Source organism: Microchirus variegatus, assembly GCF_963457635.1.
Source record: "Microchirus variegatus genome assembly, chromosome: 7".
Taxonomy (NCBI): Eukaryota; Metazoa; Chordata; class Actinopteri; order Pleuronectiformes; family Soleidae; genus Microchirus; species Microchirus variegatus.
This window is the reverse complement of record NC_139808.1, coordinates 2,808,822-2,831,762: the sequence shown is the minus strand read 5'-3', so window position 1 is coordinate 2,831,762 and position 22,941 is coordinate 2,808,822. Positions and strand designations below refer to the sequence as shown.

General features: G+C 41.5%; 3 protein-coding genes across 5 annotated transcripts in view; 2 read left to right on the top strand and 1 right to left on the bottom strand.

Annotated features, from left to right (window-relative positions):
• The first annotated feature begins 142 nt into the window (after nt 1–142).
• Nucleotides 143–13,429, top strand: twf2 (twinfilin actin binding protein 2). Of its 3 annotated transcripts, none has more exons than XM_083892071.1 (9): nt 143–466; nt 4,223–4,401; nt 4,932–5,027; nt 8,440–8,544; nt 8,646–8,660; nt 9,552–9,677; nt 9,748–9,898; nt 11,194–11,315; nt 12,186–13,429. In XM_083892071.1, exons 1-9 carry the CDS (start codon nt 370–372, stop codon nt 12,351–12,353), a joined length of 1,059 nt encoding a protein of 352 aa, XP_083748197.1. In that variant the 5' UTR covers nt 143–369; the 3' UTR covers nt 12,354–13,429. The 3 variants fall into 3 exon arrangements, with proteins under 3 accessions (XP_083748197.1, XP_083748198.1, XP_083748199.1); XM_083892073.1 differs by lacking the exon at nt 143–466 and adding an exon at nt 1,709–1,740 and having other exon boundaries at nt 4,228–4,401; XM_083892072.1 differs by lacking the exon at nt 8,646–8,660.
• A 6,217-nt stretch (nt 13,430–19,646) lies between these two features.
• cisha (cytokine inducible SH2-containing protein a) lies at nt 19,647–20,998 on the top strand (the record flags this gene model as incomplete). Its single annotated transcript, XM_083892490.1, has 3 exons — nt 19,647–19,667; nt 20,238–20,401; nt 20,502–20,998. Exons 1-3 carry the CDS (start codon nt 19,648–19,650, stop codon nt 20,996–20,998), a joined length of 681 nt encoding a protein of 226 aa, XP_083748616.1. The 5' UTR covers nt 19,647.
• Nucleotides 20,999–21,514: 516 nt separating this feature from the next.
• Nucleotides 21,515–22,941, bottom strand: part of hemk1 (HemK methyltransferase family member 1) — a 6,921-nt gene continuing 5,494 nt past the window's right edge. Inside the window, exons 9-11 of the mRNA XM_083891909.1 lie at nt 22,655–22,750; nt 22,243–22,353; nt 21,515–22,090 (exon numbers count right to left, since the gene is read on the bottom strand). Of these exons, the coding sequence (XP_083748035.1) occupies nt 22,054–22,090; nt 22,243–22,353; nt 22,655–22,750 (244 nt within the window). The 3' untranslated portion in view covers nt 21,515–22,053. The remainder of the gene's footprint in view (nt 22,091–22,242; nt 22,354–22,654; nt 22,751–22,941) is intronic.

Here is a 22,941-nt window from a genome sequence, read left to right as displayed (position 1 = left end):
CACGACTTGACGGTTAAGTCAGTGGGAGCTAAATTTGGGATAGAGGTGATCAGGTTCCCCCTCTCTCTCTCTCTCTCTCTGTGCACATGATACTGTCCCAGTTAACTTGAGCAATGTCCCTTCTCCCACTCGCACACACACACACACACACACACTCATCGAGGTGAGACACACTGTAGAGACTTGGTCGATAAGAAGTAAAACGCATATTCGCACCGGGCTTCTGCGCTTGGCCTTTAGTGTCTTTTGACTGGACTGAATTTCCTTGGGTTGGCCTTGTGCTGTAGAAGTAGAGTTCCTTTTTCTGCCTGTTGCTGCCGCTGCTACCGTCCATCTGGCAGGAGAAAGAGACGTGTTGACTGACCTGCCATGTTTCTCGCACTTGTGGTGACGCCAGAGCTGAGGGAGTTCCTGGCCAGAGCGAGAGGTGGAGCGGTGCGCCTCATCAAGGTGCGCATCCAAGACGGTGAGTGACCCCAGGGACGCTACGCGACAGTTGGGTAGACGACGCGTTTGAATCGGTCCTAAATGTGTTTGTTCGTTCATATCGGAAAGGGAATTTTAAGGAAATCTTAACCTGTTATCTTACAGTCTGGGGTTCTGGCTCTTCACGGTAAAACAAAGTCCGGTTCACGATGATGATAAAAGAGGAAGAACAAAGGTCTCGCAAGAAAGAAGCTAAAACTAGGAATTATTTGTCAATCTTCTTGGTAATGACTAATCTTGTTGACGTCACTATGATATGTAGGTGTGATAATGGTTACGCCACCTGTACATGAGGTTCTTCACACTATATTTCAGGAAAAATGATTTATAAAAATACCAGGTGAGAATAAACCACTGCTCTTTTTGTGTTGTAATTTATGGCATTGGAAATTGTGCCGTATCTCGGAAACAAAAAAATGATATTGCACGAGTGTGATTATTCTGGCAGAAAATCTACTTTTTTCTTTATATTGTTCATCCCTCACTCTAAGATTTAAGAAAGATTGTTTTTAAAAAGACAATATTATCTTGTGATCTTAAAAGGGATTGTCCTGAAAGACTCTAATAACCATCTGTGTGGGAATTAATCCACTAAATAACAAAATTATAGCTCAAACCACTTTAATTTGTAACTTAAAAAGTGCAGGTAGTCAGAAGTAATGACGACTAATCCACACAAAGGTAAAAACAGCAACAACATATATTTCATATGACAAAAATGACAGTTGTGCAGAAGTGAAGATTAAACTTGTTTGACTAATGATTCTAAAAATGTAGTCGAGGACAGTTGCCGTCTTCTACTAACAGTTTTGTGACTGAAGGACCTTCTCTTGTTTTTGTTTTACACAAACACACTTAACCCTCCGACCTCACGGTGCATAATATATGAGCGACCCAAAGCCGATCTTCTTCTCAGCTGAAACGCGCACCGCTACAACAACCTCGTCCCAGACGAACACACGGCAAAACAAGTCGGTAAACCGTCGATTTGGGATTGACCAACTGTGGCAGCAGCTGTTGTTTGTCTGCGTGGAGGAGTTCAGTGTGTCACGAGTGCTCAGTGAGGACATGGGTCTCGTTATGGGTCTGATTCTGGTGACTGTGACCACTGCCACACTGTGATGTGTGACTCATGACAGATGCATTCTGGGACATTTTGTTGACCATCTGCATCTTATATCTGGAGCGCTGATGTCCACAGAGATGCGCGTGCTGACAGGAGTGATGGACAGTGTCACGGCAATATGGCGTCAGGTCTGTTTTTCTTACTCAGCGAAGCACTTTGAACCCAGCGGGGGGCGTCACTCGGCTATTTGGAGAGACGTGTGACGTGACATGTCCGTGGGCTGCTGTTGACCCGGCGACTCTCATGTTCGTTCCAATGTCAAAAGGGGAAACAAGATCACGGCAGACGGTTTCATCACCACTGACTCGAGCATATGGCAACTCGTTTTAACATTTAATAGCCCGACTGGATATGGATTACAGATATCTGTAATTCAATTCTTCCTATCCACAATGACATTCTTCATTTACACAATGACATTCTTCATATACACAATGACATTCTTCCTATCCACAATCAAATTATTCCTATACACAATCACATTATTCCTATACCCAATCACATTCTTCCTATACACAATCACATTCTTCCTATACACAATCACATTATTCCTATACACAATCACATTATTCCTATACACAATCACATTCTTCCTATACACAATCACATTATTCCTATCCACGATGACATTCTTCCTATACACAATCACATTATTCCTATCCATGATGACATTCTTCCTATACACAATCACATTCTTCCTACACCCAATCACATTCTTCCTATCCACAATCACATTCTTCCTATACACAATCACATTCTTCCTATACACAATCACATTATTCCTATCCATGATGACATTCTTCCTATCCACAATCACATTCTTCCTATACCCAATCACATTCTTCCTATACACAATCACATTCTTCCTATCCACAATCACATTCTTCCTATACACAATCACATTCTTCTTATACACAATCACATTATTCCTATCCATGATGATATTCTTCCTATACACAATCACATTCTTCCTATACAGTGACCTTGGGTGTCTCGCCGACCTTGAGTGTCTCTGCGACCTTGAGTGTCTTGAAAGGCGCCTTCAAATATAATGCATTATTATTATCATTATACACAATGACAATCTTCCTATACACAATGACATTCTTCCTATAGACAGACATTCTTCCTATACACAATGGCATTCTTCCTATACACAATGTCTTTATTCCTATACACAATAACATTCTTCCTATCCACAATGACATTCTTCCTATCCACAATGACATTCTTCCTATACACAATGTCTTTATTCCTATCCACAATAACATTCTTCCTATCCACAATAGCATTCTTCCTATACGCAATGACATTCTTCTGATACACAATGACTTTCTTCCTATCCACAATGACATTCTTCCTATAGACAGACATTCTTCCTATACACAATGGCATTCTTCCTATACACAATGTCTTTATTCCTATCCACAATGACATTCTTCCTATCCACAATGGCATTCTTCCTATCCACAATGGCATTCTTCCTGTACACAATGTCTTTATTCCTATCCACAATGTCATTCTTCCTATACGCAATGACATTCTTCTGATACACAATGACTTTCTTCCTATCCACAATGTCATTCTTCCTAGGACAAATTATGTCACTTCAGTGCAGTTTCATTACAATTACCGTAAATGCTGTTATGACTAGTAACAATTGGATTGAAGATATCCGAAATGGGAGTTCTATTGCAGATATCCAGAATGTTCAATTATTACACATGAATGGCAAAAGTGATGTCATTTTTCCTAGAAAGAATGATGCTGTGGATATCTGAATTGACAATTGTGGATAGGAAGAAGGTCATTGTGGATATCTGAAATGTTCTTTTTGACTAGGAAGAATTGAATTACAGATCTCTGTAATACATATCCAGTCTAGCTATTGAATGTTAAAACGGGTTGCCATACGAGGATGTCTCCTCCTATCACCCCGTCCTCGTCTAATCAAACTCTGCCCTCGTGACTTCACAACGCTGTCTTCACCTTTGAGTGATGAACGTGTGAACCTGCTACACATTTACACAAACATGGACCTATTAAAGCCCAGCACTGAGAGAGAGAGAGAATGGAAAACCGATGGAAAGTATGTGTGTGCAAGAGTCGGAATGTGTTTCAGCTCAGAATAGAAACATGCCCCAAGAGACGGCCCCGGAAACCCCCCCCCCCCCCCGTGCTCCACAAGGACATCGGGCCGAGGGATTTTGCCAGTGTTTTGTGTCGTTAATAAAGCCACGGGATCAGGGTTTTGATTTCCGTTGTTTTCCGGGTCCTGCCGAGTCAGTCAGAAAATGAATCTGTGAATATTTTTAACTCAGACGCTGGCCTTTGCCTTCGCTCAGCACAGCTCGGTACGTCATGCGGTTCGGGGTTCGAGGTACATTACACGGGACCACACGTGAGCTTTGACACCCCATCGTGCTGAAATAACTAAGAAATTATGAGTTTTTAATATACAATTACACATATAAATATCTCTGGGTACAACGTGTATTTACAGTACAATTGTTTTTCAATGCAGCGTCAGCTGACTCATACTTTCCTTGGGTCAGCACACTCTCTACTGTATGGGGCTGAGGTATGTGATGAGTAGTGGTCTGATTTCAGAGCAGCTGGTGCTCGGGGCCTACAGAGAACCTGAAAAGAGCTGGGACCAGGACTATGATCGCTTTGTACTTCCTGTCCTGGACGACCAGGAGCCCTGCTACATCCTGTACCGCCTCGACTCCCAGAACGCACAGGGGTTCGAGTGGATCTTCCTTTCATGGTCTCCTGAAGAGTCTCCAGTAAGACCTTATATATATATGTTATTTCTACTGTAACTGTATATACTATGTTTATAAGAACTAATTTACTTTTTTAGAAATGTATTCTTATCTTTAGTGCCATATCCCGTGATTTAGAGCAGAACAACAAGAAAATCCCATATATTTTAAACAATAGGTGTCTAATGGTTAGAGCGGGGTTTCTCACCACTGTCCTGCATGTTTTAGAAGTTTCCCTGCTCAAACAAACCTGATTCAAATAAATGGGTCACCCAAATGCAGGTCAGTGGCTCTCCAGGACCAAGAGTGAGAAACCCTGGGTTAGATGATTAATGGTACAAACCACCATGATCATATAAGAGAAAAATCTAATTACACTGAGAAGGTTTTGCTCCGGATGATGCTCCAACAATGCTGGATTTCCCATAAACCAGCCTGATGCGGTCACCTGTTGGTGCACCATCTCTGCCTATGATGTTTGAAATATATGTGGTAAAATTGGTGCACCGTGCCTTTAAAGTGTGATACGTTTCCCCCTCCGGTGGCTGCAGGTGAAACAGAAGATGGTGTACGCTGCCACGCGTGCCACGGTGAAGAAGGAGTTCGGCGGTGGCCACGTGAAGTACGAGATGTTTGGCACAGCCGAGGTCAGAAACGCTCAGATTCATTTCTACGGCATGTGGGTCAGATGATCGTTGTCCAAGTTATCGTCATCATGGATTAAAGGGGAAATAAGTAGTTTATAGTGCCATCTAGAGGAGAGGCTGAAATTTACAACAAAGAACTGCTCCTCTGCTCACCCCCTCCCTTCCCTGAGCGCTACGGTGTCCTCAGCCGGTCAAATGTCGTCCTCGTCGTCTTTCTCCGTGTCAGCAGATGAGGTTCGTGAGGCGAGGGAGAGGGCGGAGCTACCGCGGCCGTAGCAGACGAAGCGTAGAGAGAGGAGGCGGGACTTCCGCTACAAGTAAAGAGACGCTTGATTTGTTCTCTCGCGTTTGTCCTTACAGGCTCCGGTAGAAACATGGCATCTCGCTGCTAACAGTGGCTATGCAACCGCGGTCCGCGGTCATGTTATTTAACATGACTTTTTGAAACACTACGAAAATGAAACAAAAACTATTATACAGCGACTAGACAATGCAGGAGCACATAATATGTATAAAAAAGTGGATTTTGGGTTATATAAACCCATAAATACTACATATTGTACCTTTAACACAATATATTTGGTAGCGTTTACAATGTAGACGAGAAAATTACACATAAACCCCCAACAGTTGATGTGTTGTGCGTTCAGAGATGGTCTTCTGTATTCCTTGGTTAGATCTAGATGTTATTTCAGTTATCGTTTCCTTTCTATCATCTCGAACACGTCGGGCCGTTCTCCTTTAACCTCTGGCATCAGAGAACTGCTGCTGACTTGATATTGACTCTGTTTTTCTTTAATTTTCTCTGCAAACCCTACAGATAGTTAGTTATTAGGGATGGGAATCGGTATCGGTACTGGTCAAAATCACTGGCTCGGATATCGGACAGATAAAAACGTAAAAAAAAAATCTGATACGATCCAAACAATCTGATATATCGCGCGCTTCACGATGCACAGACTGTCAAAAATGTTCATAAAAAGCAGCAAAAGCATTTTAGCTGAGTCATGTTTGGGCTGTTTATTTCTTCTTTTTGGGAGAACAATATTTGTGACACAGTTGGAGAATTATGTCTTTGAAATGACTCAGCACAAATGGGTTGTTAACACCTTCATACGTTCATAAATGTCTAAAATGACTGTATCGGAATAATATCGGTATCGGTAGATAGGAGTTTGTTATATCGGTATTGTATCGGACACAAAAAAGTGGAACCAGAACATCCCTCTTAGTTCAACTCCCAGTAGATCAACAAACTAATTCTGGCACTAACAACCACGCCAAGGTCAAATTCATTTAAATCACGGTTCATCCCCATTCTTCCCCATTTTTATTTATCTTTTATTATTTTTGTGTGTGTGTGTCGTATGCGTTAAAAAGTTGTTTCTGAGCCTTGACCTCTATGAACCGCTGCCTGCCTTTGCCAGGAGGTTTTTAATTTCAGTGAGTTTTACACCTGGTTAAATAAAGATTAAATGCATTTTTAAAATTCTGATAAGTTGTAACCAGCAAGTCATCTTGGCCGTGTTCCTAATAAAAAAAAAAGTGGCCAACGAGTGTAACAGCTGGCGTAGTCATCATGGTCAGCTGAATCTGGCTCTCTGTTTCGTGAATATTCTGAAAGCGTTCAGCATGCGTGGTGTCCATGGCGGGACATTACAGAGGCTCACATTCATGCTAGTAGCGTGCGAGTCGGCGAACGTGAAGAACACGCAGAAGCATGCGTGGCGTGATGTAAAAGGATCACCGCGTGCCAGCGAGAAAGCATCATACCAAAGGCGAAGAAGGTTCGAGGGGGAGCGTCTTGTGCTTGCAGCCATGTAGGGTAAACATGCAGAGACATCACAGATATTGTCCATCAGATCCATGTTTGTGCAGCAGGACGATTTGACGGCAGTAAACACAGACGTAATCAAGTCATTCACACTTAAGATCTCAAGAACATCAATGAGCTGAAGCAGTTATGAGGGCATGAATGGTCCAAAAGTCTTCTTGGACGTTCTGCAGGTCTGATCTGAAGACGCTGAAGAGCGACCAAACTCAGAAAGTTCAGAAAATCTCGGACTATAGTGGAGCTCAGTAATGCTTTGTTATGTCTCGTTGTATTAGTTTGTCCTGTTATTGACGTAATGCTGTCATCGCCTGACAGTCTGGCTGATTGAAAGCCCCCAGATGCAGCGGATGCAACGCACCCCAGATGCGCGATCTACTTGGATCCCCTGTATTTCATCGTGACTGTACTCGATCCTCATCATAAAGATCATTACGTGTCATATATGGTTGCGTGGATAAAACTGCGCATAGAGAAATTATCCATTCTGCGTTGGATACGCAGAGCCCCCTTATAGTTTGACTTATATAACCTCATATAAGTCTATGTTACTGAGTAGTCACAATCTGGATTTTGCCACTATGGGAAAGTGGAATAGTGTAAAGGTTCACATATACTCTCTCCTCTCCACCAGAGCTGTCAATGTGTGCATTGAATGAGTAAATTAAAGCTGCAGTCAGTGATGTCATTCGTTCATTGTCTACTGCAGGGTTTCTCACTCCTGGTCCTGGGGAGCCTCTGTCCTGCATGTTTTAGGCGCTTCCAACACACATGATTCAATTACATGGGTCATTATCAGGCTTCAGCAGAGCTTACTTACGAGCTGACCGTTTGAATCAGGTGTGTTTGAGCAGGGAAACATGCAGGACAGTGGCTCCCCAGGACCAGGGGTGAGAAAACCTGGTTTACTGCCATATAGGCAGTCCTCTGGGGCGCCATCTACTGGAGGGGCACTGGACAAAAATAAAAATGTATAATAATAAAGATGTATATGCCAATGGTTTCCTTGCTTCCCTTAAGAAAGAATATACCTAATAACAATAGTTATGAGAGAAAAAAAGAGTGTATGGAAGTTCAGACGTGTCAAATTTGAATATACAGTGTTTTGCTTATTTTACCATTTACTATATTGTTTATTACTATGTAAAATATTGGGGTTGTTTTTGCAAATTTTGCTTGCAGTGTCCATTTGAATGTCACTGTTGACTACCATCCATAGTGTTTATGACTTGTTTATTAATGTATTCGTCTAATTGTGGTCAGCAGGACTGTCTGACACATATTTAATTCATGGAATATACTGTAGCTTAGTTTGACTGAGGAGTTACTTTAAAAAGAAATCCCAATGTCCCCTATAGAGCAACAAAATGCAGAGGGCCGACCCGGGGGAATAGGGTATGATCAGGGTATGATCAGTGATAGTTTTCAAACTAGAGCGCTATTTAACATGTCTGTCCACGTTTATGGACAATCAATGCAGAATGAGTGGTCACATCGAAGGGTTCATATTCTTTGTGTCTTTTGTGTCTTTAATTTTTTGTCTGTTTTTGCTTTGACGTCATGTTTTGCTCCCAACACCAGGAGGACATCTGTCTGCTGGGATACCAGCGCCATGTGTCGTCCTGCTCAGGACCTGCCCCGCTCACGTTAGCCGAGCAGGAGCTCCAGAGGATCAAAATCACTGAGGTGAGAGGGTTCATTATGTGTTATTATAATTTATATTTATATATATATATATACTGCCTTTGTTTGAAATGTAATATTGCTGTTGTGGTTGCTTTTTCCAGAGCCGGGTTAAACAGGTACGGTGACACATGAAAACGGAGATATGTTTATTTAATATGGATTTAAATCTGATGTCACAAGAGGAAAGGTATGGAAGACGATTAGGGCCACACCGGAAAAAATATTTGAGTTTGAGAAAATTTGAGTTATTTGAGTTATTAAGGCGTTTTAAAGTCAGAATTCTGAGTTTAAATGTAATTAATGTAATTAAAGTCAGAATTCTGAGTTCAAATGTAATTAATGTAATTAAAGTCAGAATTCTGAGTTTAAAGTCAGAATTCTAAGAATAAAGTCAGAATTCTGAGTTTAAATGTAATTAATGTAATTAAAGTCAGAATTCTGAGTTCAAATGTAATTAATGTAATTAAAGTCAGAATTCTGAGTTTAAAGTCAGAATTCTAAGAATAAAGTCAGAATTCTGAGTTTAAATGTAATTAATGTAATTAAAGTCAGAATTCTGAGTTTAAATGTAATTAATGTAATTAAAGTCAGAATTCTGAGTTTAAAGTCAGAATTCTAAGAATAAAGTCAGAATTCTGAGTTTTAATACAATATTGCTGTTTGAGAAAAATATTTGAGTTATTTGAGTTATTTGAGTTTATTAAAGTCAGAATTCTGACTTTGAACTAAACATTCTAAAGTCAGAATTCTGAGAATAAAGTCAGAATTCAGAGAATAAAGTCAGAATTCTGAATTTAAAGCCAGAATTCTGAGAATAAAGTCAGAATTCAGAGAATAAAGTCAGAATTCTGAATTTAAAGCCAGAATTCTGAGAATAAAGTCAGAACGTCAGAATGATTCCTGTGTGGCCCTAATCCTCCTCCTCCGTAGAAAGGAGACACACATGGAGGACCTCACTCTGTTGGTTGCAATGAACATGCACTGTGTCTGCTTGCTGCCCCCTGCAGGTGAAGACAGAGATGAGCGTGGACAGTAAACACCAGACTCTTCAGGGTCTGGCTTTCCCTCTGCAGGAGACGGCCAAAAGAGCCCTGCGGCAACTCGCCCAAAAACACATCAACTACATACAACTGGTGAGTCCGAGGAGGTTCTGAAGTAGCTCTATGAGCCGCTGTTTGACTCACAAACACGTTTGCGTTTCAGAGGCTGGACGTACAGAGGGAGACGATCGAGCTGGTCCATTCCAACCCGACAGAAACTCGAGATTTGCCCTGCAGAGTTCCCAAAGACACTCCCAGATACCACTTCTTCCTCTACAAACACTCCCACGAAGGAGACTACCTGGAATCTGTTGGTATGTGCGCTGGAACTGCACAGACACGAGGCGCACACACACACACACACACACACACACACACACACACACACACACACACACACACACACACATTCTTGTACTTGCTACATACTGAGGACTGGGTTGCTGACAAAGTGAGGACCAGCATTTACTTCATGAATGACATCTACAAAGAACTACTGGTTGCAGTACCATAAAATGTCTGCAGGTGGAGCCCCAGAGCAAAAAGGGCTGGAAAACTTTTTCGATTATTTTTTTTTTTCTTTTTCTTTTTTGGTCCAAAATTTGACAAAAACGTCATACTATACTATGTCATCCAAAAGTAAAAAACAATTTTGAAAAAAAAAAATTGGTCCAAAATTTGACAAAAAAAATTTCACCCAAAATTTGACAAAAAAACGTCATACTATACTATGTCGTCCAAAAGTTGAAAAAAAATAATAAAAAAATTGGTCCAAATTTTGAAAAAAAAAAATTTGGTCAAAATTTTGAAAAAAAGAAATTTGGTCCACATTTTGAAAAAAAGAAATTTGGTCCAAATTTTGAAAAAAAAAATTTGGTCCAAAATTTGACAAAAAAAATTGGACCCAAAATTTGACAAAAAACGTCAAACTATACTATGTCGACCAAAAGTTGAAAACAAATGTGAATAAAAAAATTTGGTCCAAAACTTGACAAAAAAAAATTGGACCCAAATTTTGACAAAAACGTCATACTATACAATGTCGTCCAAAAGTTAAAAAAAAATTTGAAAAAAAAATGTGGTCCAAAATTTGACAAAAAAGTCATACTATACTATGTCGTCCAAAATTTGATTTTTTTTTTGACAAATAGTATAGTATGAGTATGAGTATAGCATGTTATAGCAACCTAAAGAAGTGATTTCAATGAAAACAAAGTGAGGACCGGCCAAAATGTCCTCACTCCGTAAAAATGACCTCACTTATGTTGGTTAAAAACCCTCACTGGTCCTCAGTATGCCGCAAATACAAGAACACACACACACACACACACACACAGTGGGATTGCATTCTTGGTGCTTACATCAGTGTCAGTCGTTTCCCATTGCAGTTCAAGAATAGGATTAACTTGTGACTGGGCTGTGATTTGTTTATCTGATTATGGGCTAGGAGTTCATCCCAATATGTACGTTCTTTGTTTTCACGCTATAAGAGATCAAAGTAGTCAGGAAAAGTGATGAGAATCATCCAATTTATCTCTTTCTACATGCTTGAATCATCTACATGCACATGAAATACTCACCCATCATCATTCTTTCCATGTTTCCATAGTGTTTATTTACTCCATGCCCGGGTACAGCTGTAGCATCAAGGAACGAATGCTCTATTCCAGCTGCAAGAGTCGACTACTGGAGGAAGTGGAGAAAGTTTACCACTTGGAAATCGCTAAAAAGGTACTCGGTAGGAGCGTTTCATAACCGAGGACTAGGGATGTGTCCCGATTCCACTTTTTTGTGTCCGATACAATACCGATATAACAAACTCGAGCATCTACCGATACGATATTATTCCGAACGTATGAAGGTGTTAACAACCCGTTTTGCTGATTTTTAATTTACATTTTTACAGCCTGTGCATCGCGAAGCACGCGATATATCAGATTTTTTATATATTATTGTAATTTAGGTTTTTATCAGTCCGATATCCGATCCAGTGAGTTGGAACGATACCGATACTGATTTTCCATCCCTACCGAGGACACTGGGGTTGTTTTATCTCTGGGTCTGGATCTTTAGAAAACATCCTAAACATACTCTTAATTTAATCTAAATTCACGTTATTTAATAGTGCTGCGCAAAAGGTTAACGCGCGCTAACGCACGACACGTTTCCATGACGACTGACCGGAAAAGACGAGGCGAATGACGTCATGTTTACGTGCCGCGACCCCGGAGTCCGGGCACCGTTGACCAGTTAGCTCCGTTAGCTGCGTTAGCTCGTTTAGCGCCGTTAGCGCGCCTACAGTCGAACTGGAGCGCTCTGTTTATTAAACGGAAAGAGCAGCGCTACAAGTAATCAGCGTACCCGTGCCTCTGTTTTTAAAGTTTAGCGTTACGTTAGAGACTAATTCTAACAATCGGGAGTCACGTAAACGTGACGTCACGCGTGTCATTTCCGTCGTCACGGAAACGAGTCGTTAAATGTCGTTTGACAGCACTGTTATCTACGTCGAGCAGTTTCTAACCCCCACAGCCACAGTCTCCACTACATTCCCCCACCTCTCCATTCTCCCCTTTGCTTATTTATCGCTTCATTTTGTTTCAGCTGGAGATCGACAACGGAGACGAACTGACGGAGGAGTTTCTGTACGACGAGGTCCATCCCAAGCAGCACGCCCACACACAGGCCTTTGCTAAACCCCGCGGCCCGGCGGGAAAGAGAGGACACAAGCGTCTCATCAAGGGGACGGGAGGGACCACGCTGAACAGCTAAAGGATCTCCAACTCTCTCCCCGTTTACCTACTACAGCCACTAACCCGTTGTCAGGTCCAGAGGAGCGAGCACACGAGGGTGGATTCCCTCCGCTCTTTGTGTTATCGATGTTGATGTCTTTATGCGTCTGTTTCTCTTAAAGGGGACGTATTATACCCGATTTCTCCAATTAACCTAGTTCCCCGGTGTCCTAATGAACATGTCTGTGACATGCTTTGGTCAGAATACTTTAAGGAGGAAGCACCACAGCAGTTCAACCACCCTGCCAAAACAGCCCCGTTCAGAACGCTCGGTTTGGTAGTATCTCTTTAAGTCCACCTTAAAAAAAAAAAAAAGTAAAAACGAAACTTAAGGGACAGGAAATGACATCAGCCACAGAGGCTACTGGGAGCTAACAGCAGTTAGCGTTTGGTAAAGTGATCATTTGCAGGCTCTAGCAGGCACATTGCCGTCATATATAACATGTATCCACTGGACAGATAAATCCTCTGAGGCTGGAAGCTTGTGTAGAACTCTGTGCTGCACTGTGGAGCCAAGAATAGAACCTTTCGCAGGCTTTGCGGACTTCCGGTTTTTCGGAATCCGCAAAGTCCGAAGTAATTTGTTATTGCGAACTTCCTGGTTTCCAGGTACGGTTGACCTCGCCTGCACTCTCGCATTTTTTTACGGACAAAGCGGAGCTCCGCGAGACAACAATTCCAGGAATTTAGCGAATTGTGGCGTCCCAGTGAGCGCCGAAGTCAACATCGCGTGTTTTATTATAAGAGGACCACAAAAACATGACAGAGTCATCTTTTTTCACTCTTTGCAGACTCACAGGGCCTCCAGAGTCCCAAATATAAGGATTTAAATGATCAAAAAGTTGATTTAGCATAATATGTCCCCTTTAATGTATGTTTCTCTCATATATATATAAATAACAATGACCCCGTGATTATGATTATAAAAATATACATTTTGTGGGTTACACTATGAGACAAATGCATAGAGTTCACGTCCTCCTCTCCGTCCCTCAGTACATGTTTTGTATCAATGCTGTTTGTGAGAAAGTATACAATATGAAAGGAAAGTGAATAAAAACCTTCTTTATACTGTGGCGTTTGGCCTCGTAAATGTCTTTAAATGGACCGTGAAATGTCGAAAACACTGTGAACGTTAGGGGGGGGGGGGGTGGTGCGTACGTTTCAGATTGCGTTCGACACGGGATGATTCAATCTGGGACTGAGTGGATTTCAGATTAGAGCCAACAGCTGTGCATTAAGGCGACCTGTTGCCCTCGTGTCGCGGTAACGAAGTGCACGGAGGTTGCCGAGTTTACACGACTGCACTGTCGTGTTGGTTTAACCCTATGAAGTCGTGCTCTGTGTGCTCTGTGTATACAGCACACAGTTTGCAAACGGGAATTCTCGGCAACCAGCGAGGGTATTTTGGTCTTGACTTGAGTTAGTTTTAAGAGCAGGTTTTGCTAGTTTTTATTATTTTTTTGTAAATGTTTAGCTTTAGTATTAGTTTTTTAGAGTATTTGCCAGGTGCAAGATGGGAATTTTTTTTTGTATTGTGTGTCAAAAAAGCCCTCAAAAGATGTTGTTTTAAAAATGCATTAGGACACACAGATGAACAACCATCTCTGAACATTTAGTATGACATCGCACACCATTTCAAAGTAAAAGTGATTTTGTTCACGACAAAAAAAAACAAAAAAAAAACATTTATGACGCAAAATAAAAATATCAAAAACAGACATTAAAAACCATTAAATCAAGATATACATGAAGACAATTGTAATAAAAAAAACAAAAACTAGACAGGCTTTTTATATAATTAAATATTCAATTTAATAATTTCAAAATAAATGCAGGGCCGCAGGACATTGACTGGCGGGCCGCATGTGGCCCCCCGGGCCACGAGTTTGAGACCCCTGCCCTAGACTAACTCCTAGGTTTGATTCACTTAGATCAGGGGTTCTCAAAGTTCTGATACCTGAGGGCCAATTTAGGAACCCAACATTGGACTGAGGGCCGCCAAAGGAAAAATACATAAAGAAATCCCATTTGTAATCATTTTAATGACCAGATTGCAGTTTTAGCGTTAAGTAATATAAGCGTTAATATAAAGTAATTTAAGCGTTAATATAATAACGCGCCTTATAATTTACTGGGTAATTATCCAGTATTTTGGCCATTGTTCTTACCTTCTAATTACAGGTTAATACCAAGTATCACATTTCTGTTACCATATATTTACTGGGTAAATAGCTAGTAATTGGGGGCTGTAGCTTCCTTTTAAGCTTATTACCAGCTTATAACCCAATAATACACTAAAATTCACCATATAGAAACCAGGTAAATACCCAGTATTTTTGTTTACACTTATTGGTCTGTTTCCAGTAATGTCCAATAAACATTTAACAAGTGTAGTTGCTCCTGGATTAAAACTATCAACTGTAATTCATTGCGGGGCCGCCAGAAATGTTTCTGCGGGCCGCCATTGGCCCCCGGGCCGCACTTTGAGAACCAATGACTTAGATGAACCAACTCAACCCAGTTAACGCGCACAGCCTTGTGTCCCACGTTGTAAACAAACAAACAAATTAAAATTATGAATGAAAATTGCCGTCAAAGAATAAAAATAAACACACTTCATATGAAGCCAAAATTATTATGTATGGAATAAATGTACAAAGACGAAAACTAAGCACATTTTAGCTACTATTTCAGTTAGTTTTATGAACACACAATTGTCAGTATTTATTTTAAAGTTTAGTTTAGTTTAGTTTACGCTGACTATAATAACCCTGGCTACAAGACTCAATTACTCAATTAACCGTAAACTATTTTGATAATCGATTAATCGGTTTGAATCATTTTTCATGATTAAAACTGAATCATTTTGGTTCGTCATTTCCAGGTTTGACAAACACTGATCAACATTTTCAGCGCTTTCTGACATTTTATGCACCAAACGATTACGATTAGTACAAAAATAATCGTGAGTTGCAGCTCTACAAGAGGATTCACTCTCTTTTGCACCAGGGATGGATTTTAACAACAGTCTGTGCAGTAGATATTTCAGATTCACCTTATCTGACTGACTGCATCAAAATATCATATTGTTTTCATTCAACTGTCAAAAGGAAAAAAAAAAAACATATTTTGTCAGTTAAATAAATTAGCTCAGATTCTGTGAGTTGATAAGAAATTCCCGCAGTGACGCACGAAAACCCTCGCTCGGCACTTATTTACAGGCCCTCGTCACATTTTCTGCATTTTCTTTCCATCGTACAGTGAATCAATTTATGCTTCTGATTCCAGGGATATGTTTTCAAGTTCTCCAGGAATACCTTCTCCTCCTCCTCCTCCTCCTCCTCCTCCTCCTCCTCCTCCACGGTCAGACAGTTATTATTACATTTGACAGTTCCTGGTAAGTTCTGAGTAACGTTGCATGTTCACAGAGAACAAAGCGTATATGGAAGATATCAGATTTGCGGAGTGTGGTGCACATGATGGAGATTATGGCGTTAGATACAACTACAAATGATTAAATTTTTATATTTCATCTTATATATATACATCTATCTATATATAGATAGATGTATAAAATTATTTTTATTCTCAGAGAGCAAGATTCTGCTTTAAATGACTTCTTTATGAGTTGAGTGATACATAAAACCAACAGAGAAAATGCATGGTGTAGTATTTGTGTTATGTATTTTAATAAAATAGCCATGTCTCAATTATTCAACCCCTACAATATAATAGTGTTGTTTTCACAGTTCTTTTGGCCTAAAGTGGAGTTGGGAACTCTATAATGAGCCTTCATTTGCTTCAGCTGTGATGCATAACATAAAACCCCACCCATATGAAGGCGTTCAAGGTGAGTTGCAGTCACAGGGAAGACAAAAGAGCTGAGAGAGGAGATTATTTCATGGCACATTTGGGTATCTTGGGTGTAAAATTCCCCCAAAAATGTAATATTCCAAGAGACACCATTGGGAGCATTTTAAGGACGTTTAAGACTTCACGAGAGTGGACAGAATTTGGATAAAACTGAAAACAGAGCTTTGGGAGACAGTTCTGTGGACTGATGAAACCAAACTGGACCTGTTTGAACACCGGCGTCATGTCTGGCACGACCAGAAGAATACCAATCACCACGGTCAAGCGCGGAGGTGAGTCATCGGTGACGTGGGGGCTGCTTTTCCGGTAATCTCGGTTGCGTACCTGGCATCGGATTCCCAGAAATACCAGGACGCTTCAAAGAGGGCCACACGTGGTGTGATGTTCTTCTGTTAACAAGTCGAACCTTAGTGACCGTTGGACTTTGCAGCAAGACGGTGATCTCAAGCACCAGCTTCTGGAATGGCTTTTCTCAAGTCACCAGATTTGAATGAAATTTAAAAAAAATGGGATTTACAGAAGGCAGTCGTCAGCAGTTAGAGAAACAGTCATAAAAGAAGTTATAAACGCTAAAGGGTGCACCACAAAATACTGCACATGTGTTAAAAGAGTTACATCTTTCAATTTAACTTCAAAGTTCAGTCAACTTCTGTTGTCAAAACAACTCGTATGTTTTGTTGTTGTTGATTAATGAGTCTTTTGGTCATTTATTGTCATTGTCTTTCATCCACGTCACTATAATGTATTTTAAGGTGAAAGGGTTGAATAATATACCAACAAAACTGACATTATATTCAGTTTGTACTTAATTATAAGGATCCAAGTATACCACGTTATCTGTTTCCGTGTATTTAGGCAGCGGAGATGATGATGTCACTTGACTAAAAACACACAAACACTGCCTGGTCCACATGCTTTTTCCATGAAAAAAAAAAAAAAAACAGACAGGAAAAACACTCAAAATCTGAACACATCAACAACAAGGGAGGGGGGGGGGGCAGTTAACCGGGAAATAAATGGCACAGTAATCCCATGTTGCTTTTCACGATAATGTTGACTAAACCTAATCTGCTTTAATTCTGGTGTTTGATTGTTTATGAAAAAGATCCAAAGTTGGGGTGGCCACTTTAAAAGCATGGAAAAACACAAGTGCTCGTGCACAATGTGTCACCTCCAGAGTCTTCGTGCAGAAAAACACATGTGAAGTTCAGCTCACGATTGTTTGAGATGGAGTCAGCGAGTTCACCGACACTGAACTGAATCTTTAACTCTTTCAGTGACTCACTCTGCTATTGATTGTCTTGGATAATAATGAACTGATTTTCCAACTTGCGAAGGACAGTTTCCTTGCTATTTTATGATCAAGTCACCAATTAATAACAATTTAAAGGTGCATTATGTAATAAATCTAAAGCAGACTCAGGAATAATGTTCATATAACAAACTGAACTCACCAACAACAACAGTACAGACAAAATATTTGCATTAAAAAAAATCTTTTGCAGACTGCAAATCATGTTTATGTTTTGAAATCATGTTTTGGCATGTGGCGCCACCTATCACCGTCTACCAATCATTGCAGCCAGTAGCGCCTCAGCCGCCGAGCGACCACGGGTTGCCAGTTTACGTCAGAAAACGAAACCTAAAAGACCTCGGTATTTTGAATTTGAATGAAGTAACCGTTTTTGGCCACATTCTTACATATGGCAGCTTTAAGAGGAATTACTGGCAAATTAACCAGGAATCAAATTAATCATTAGCTACAAGCCATAATTCTTCTTTTGCGTTGTGCCATAAACAACATGTATAAAACAATAACACAAAAAGAGTTCTGCTTTGTGAGAGCACGGTGAGCCGCGGCGGCGGTGTGTACTTTCCAATAAGCATGTTCTTTTTAAACCGTCAGCCTTTCCTCGAAAAAAGCCTCTCCTGTTGCCAAACTGCCTCATCATCCAGATGGATCATCTTCAAATTCCATGCCGATCTTTCACAGCGCACACACCCCTTATCAAGTATGTGCACCACATCAAATAAAAAAAAGAGTCATATTATAAGAGGCCATGGTTTTAATTATAATTATGTATAATTAAATCTATCCATCTATCTAATCAGAAATGTCATGGGAGATCAAATTAGAACAATGTCAAATGTAAGATCACGGTTTCAAGGCCAGAAACACTCCTTGTTTAGTTTTTTTTTTTTTTTTTTAGTAAATCAGCCATAATCTAATTTAATCCACAGGCTGGGGTCAGAATGTGGGACAAATTGTGAGCAACACGACATTTCTTCCATTTCTTGGGCCCATACTGTAACAGCAGCAGCAGTTTCTCCTCCAGTTTATTGTCACAATAACAACTCTCTCTCTCTGGTTGTAATTAGTCAGGACAAAAAACCTCCGAGAAATACTCTCGCCGCGCGTGTTTATATATACGTGAACGCGCGCGTGTGTATGTATGTGTGTGCGTGCGTGTGTGTGTTTCTTCCACAAAAAAAAATCTATATTACTGGAAATAGCCTGCGCGCATTCCCATTATCTTTAATGCCGAGGCGGCGAATTCCCAGAATGCAGGGGTCTGCCGGGGCCGCCCGGCGGGGCGGAGTCTAAGCGCTTGCCAGTATTCCTGGAAAGCTGATAGGGAGAAGCGGCAGCGCGGTTCCTGGGAGCGAGCGGCAGTTCAGCGAAGGCTGGAGCGGGTATGAGGAACTGTGGGGAGCCGCCGCCGCTGCCGCTGCCGCTCTGTGAACACAACACACCACACATAGCGAGGGTCGACGCAAAACAATGGCGAAATGGCGAAAATTAGCTTCGTTTTTGATAAAAAAAATGTCACATAGTAGCTCGGCTAGCTGGCTAAGCTAAGCTAGCTAGCTCGCACCATGTCACGGACAGACCAGAGAGCCGCTCCACCGGCGGCGCGCGGCGGTTGGTGCTGCCGCTGTGACGTCAGAGGCGCCGGGTGCTGCGAACAGTTCTCAGAATAGACTTCTAGGAAACAGTAAATTTTAAAAGCCCAGCCTTTACACTCTGTCCTTCACACATTTAGATCCCGATCTGGCGACACAACACACTCCAAAGAGCCGCGGCACACGTTGACGTGTTTTTCCCCCCTCTCCGTATATTTGTGTTTTTAAATCGTTATTGGTATGTTTTTCCGTGTTTGGTTGTCTTTACTGTAAACTGCGCTCGGGGACACACGAGCTGTTCTGTGGATACGCGGAAATTCGCGTTTCTTTTTTTTCTTTTTATTGCTATCGGAGGAAAAAAAAGACATTTTCACCCTGAGCCGAAAGCTGGATTTTATTTATTTATTTACCTCGCGGTTTTCTATATGTTAGTTTGTTCTGTGAAGAAGTCACAGCAACCGGATTTCTTTAGCCAAGAGGATTCATCAAATAGTATGATTCTTTGTGTACCGAGGTGAGTGGATTCTTCTTCTTCTTCTTTGTTTCCATTTCCTTGTTAAGTTCCGTTAAAAAGGTATCTGGAAAAAAATAAGAAAAATGTATTTGTAAAGCTAAAATTTAATTACAGTCATGTGAAAATTCAAATATGTTAAATCATCAAACTGTCCATGAAGTGTAAAATGAAAAAGCCTTTTGATTTTAATATTAAAAGTAATTATGTGCTTTTATTATATTTAAAAGCCTCATTTACATTTAAAGAAATGTGTTGGTTTTTTTTTAGACACAGCAACACAGAACAATACAATAAGATGATAAAAACACTTAAGGTGTCACAAAATCATAATTTAATTTGAATCACAAATTGATTAAATTATGAAGTTATATGAATAAGATTAAACATTTACATTTTTAAGTGATAACTGGATAAGTGAACACTGCCGTCTTGTTACTCAGGAGTTAACGCTGACCAACAAAGAAAATATGACGCATGACTAAAGCATGAAGACGGAACTAAACATTCTATTATTGTTTTATTTGTCACCGTTATTTCATCACAATTTTTTTCCATCCATCTTGTTTCCAGTCCTAGAACTCTTCTGCCCAGTGCTCTGTCCGCTGAAGCCCCACAGGCTATGCGGGCTGGAACTGTGCCTCCCAACTCCTGCCTTCAAAGCGCCCCTCCAGTATGGGACCCCGCGAAGGATTTGCGAGCCATCGCCAGCAACTTCTGCTATCTAGAAAATTCAGGTATGATCATGGAAAAGAAACTCTGAACGTACTATTACACGTTGTAAAAATGCACATCATGAACGAGTGAATAATTCTGAGGAATCTCTTTTGTGTGTAGGATGGTACTGGGGAGCGGTAACTGCGGCACAAGCACACGCTTCACTTCAAGAAGCGTCTGAAGGAGCCTTTCTGGTGCGGGACAGCAGCCACCCCATGTACATGCTGACCCTCTCGGTCCGGACGGCGCGGGGCCCCACCAGCATCCGCATCCAGTACAGCGGCGCCCAGTTCCTGCTCGACTCCAGCTCCCCGGCCCGGCCCAGCCTGTCGTCCTTCCCCAGCGTGCCCAGCCTGGTGCAGCACTACATGGGCCAGGAGAAGAAAGCGGAGGAGGGCAAGGTGGAGACGGAGGCGCCGTCGAAACCCTCGCAGCACACCATCCAGGAGTCGTCGGTGGTGCTCAAACTGAAGCGGGCCATGTACAAGCCCAGGGGCCTCCCGTCTTTACAGCACCTCACGCGCCTCGTCATCAACAGGCACTCTGAATGTCCCGACCAGCTACCACTCCCGAGGCCTCTGACGCGTTACATCCAGGACTATCCCTTCAAGGTATAAGCGGCTCCTCCAGGTCACTGTTGTCGTGGCCGTGTTGCAGCTCTGACTCTAAAAGACAAAAACTGTCTCTGCAGAATGGGAAATTCAAACTGGACACAGGGTCATATTTTTTATTTTATTTTTTTTACTGAAGAAATACGTCAGTGAAAATTGACACGACTGGTTTGGGACCGGTCGAAGACTGAGAGGTGAAAGAGTTCCGGAGAGAGGCGACGTGTGATGAGAACACTCAGTACTGTAATGTACTCGTTATTTTATGATGGATGTGGATATCGTCCATATCTATTTAACCCTGATCAGTTTTGAATGTACATATTATTTCCAGGATTTCCATTGAAGACGTAATTTTAAACCATTTTATTTTCTCAGTAAAACATTTTTTCTACCTTTTTACATGTGTACATTTTTCTATTAAAATAACACATTTGAGTCTAACTTCACATCTCTCTGTGTGTGTCTCGTTACGGCGTTGTATCTATGCACAGGTTGCAGGGAGATACAGTCACACATACGGTGCATTAATAACCGTCGCAAAAGAGTCTCCCGTCTTTCGGCCGCCACCTTTGAAATGCAACAAATCTGTGGCCTTTGAGCTCCAAGTGTGTGAAAGCAGACTGCGTGAGGCCGCGAAGGCCACATTGTGTGTTTCAACAATGTGTACAGCCTGCATCTGAGTCAGCGAATGGACGAGCTGAGGGGAGGACCGTTCATCCGCAGATTCACAGAACTGCTGAATGCTTCCTGGGAGGAGGGTGAGATTCTGAGAGGCAGGGTTCTAAGAAAAGTCTTGGTAATTACCTTCAGCTTTGAGCCTGCCTTTGTGCCAACTCGTTCACATTTCTCTCGTGGAACAGGATGCGATCGTAAATATGACCAGATTAGGAGCGCGGCGGTTGCCGTGAAGTACATTTCAGGTTTAAAGCAAATGGTGACATTTTTTCATCAGATCTGAGCAGCGCAGAGGAGGGGTGGGGTGGTGTTGCAGGAGCTGAGGCAGTGGCAACCTGAGCTAAAGCCAGTGTAATAGGATCTCGGTTTCTCAATCCTGATCCAGCTCACGGTCCTCGTTTCTGAAGGATGCAGAAGCGAGGCCTGGAAAACAAAACAATTAACAAGAGTCAAGAGTCTGAAACGGGATCGCAGTCAAATCAGAGCAGTGGCGAGCTTTCGTTTCGTATGATTTTGATGATAACGGCGGCCAGGTAACGAGACGTAAACACGGAGAGGTTTTCCCCTCGACGGACCTGCCGGTGATGTCGTGCCGCGTCTCTACGTAACGCAGCTCGTCCACGTTCGCCTCCACCCACAGCGAAACGAGCGGGGGATGTCGGGGGTCCACCTCTAAATAAACACGACTGTTCCTCACAGGGGCGGGAAAAAAAAAAAAAAGACAAGAGAGATTAAACAGTTTTAATTGTAACCAGGACGGCACTATAAGAAGAAAGTGAGCAGTGGCACGTATCTGGAACTGTATTCAGTGGAACTCTTAACTAAGCTTAACTCATTAAGGGGCAATACGATATGTGTGTTTTTCAGAACATGCTGTTCTCGTGACACGCCGCCGCTGCTGCTGCCGTTAGGAATTAAACCCAGGTGGGGTGGTGGTGTGTGTGTGTGTGTGTGTGTGTGTAGTGTGAGGCAGAGGGGATTTTTTACCCATGATTTGACAGAATCTTTGGAGCCATAGTCAAAATCTGTTGGATCACGTTCAGGCCGTCTGTACCTCCGTCTAACGCAGCCGGGTCTTCAAACCTGTATCCCCCCCAAAAAAAAAAAAAAAGAAGAAGCATTTTCACTGGTTTGACATGCATTTTTTTTATTTTAATCTTTAACATCCCTGTTTATAGCATTTACAAGCAGTTAATAAAATTATTTACAGCACACTGTAACACACTATATTGCCTTTTAAAAGCAGAGAAATGCATTTAACAACACATTCTGTC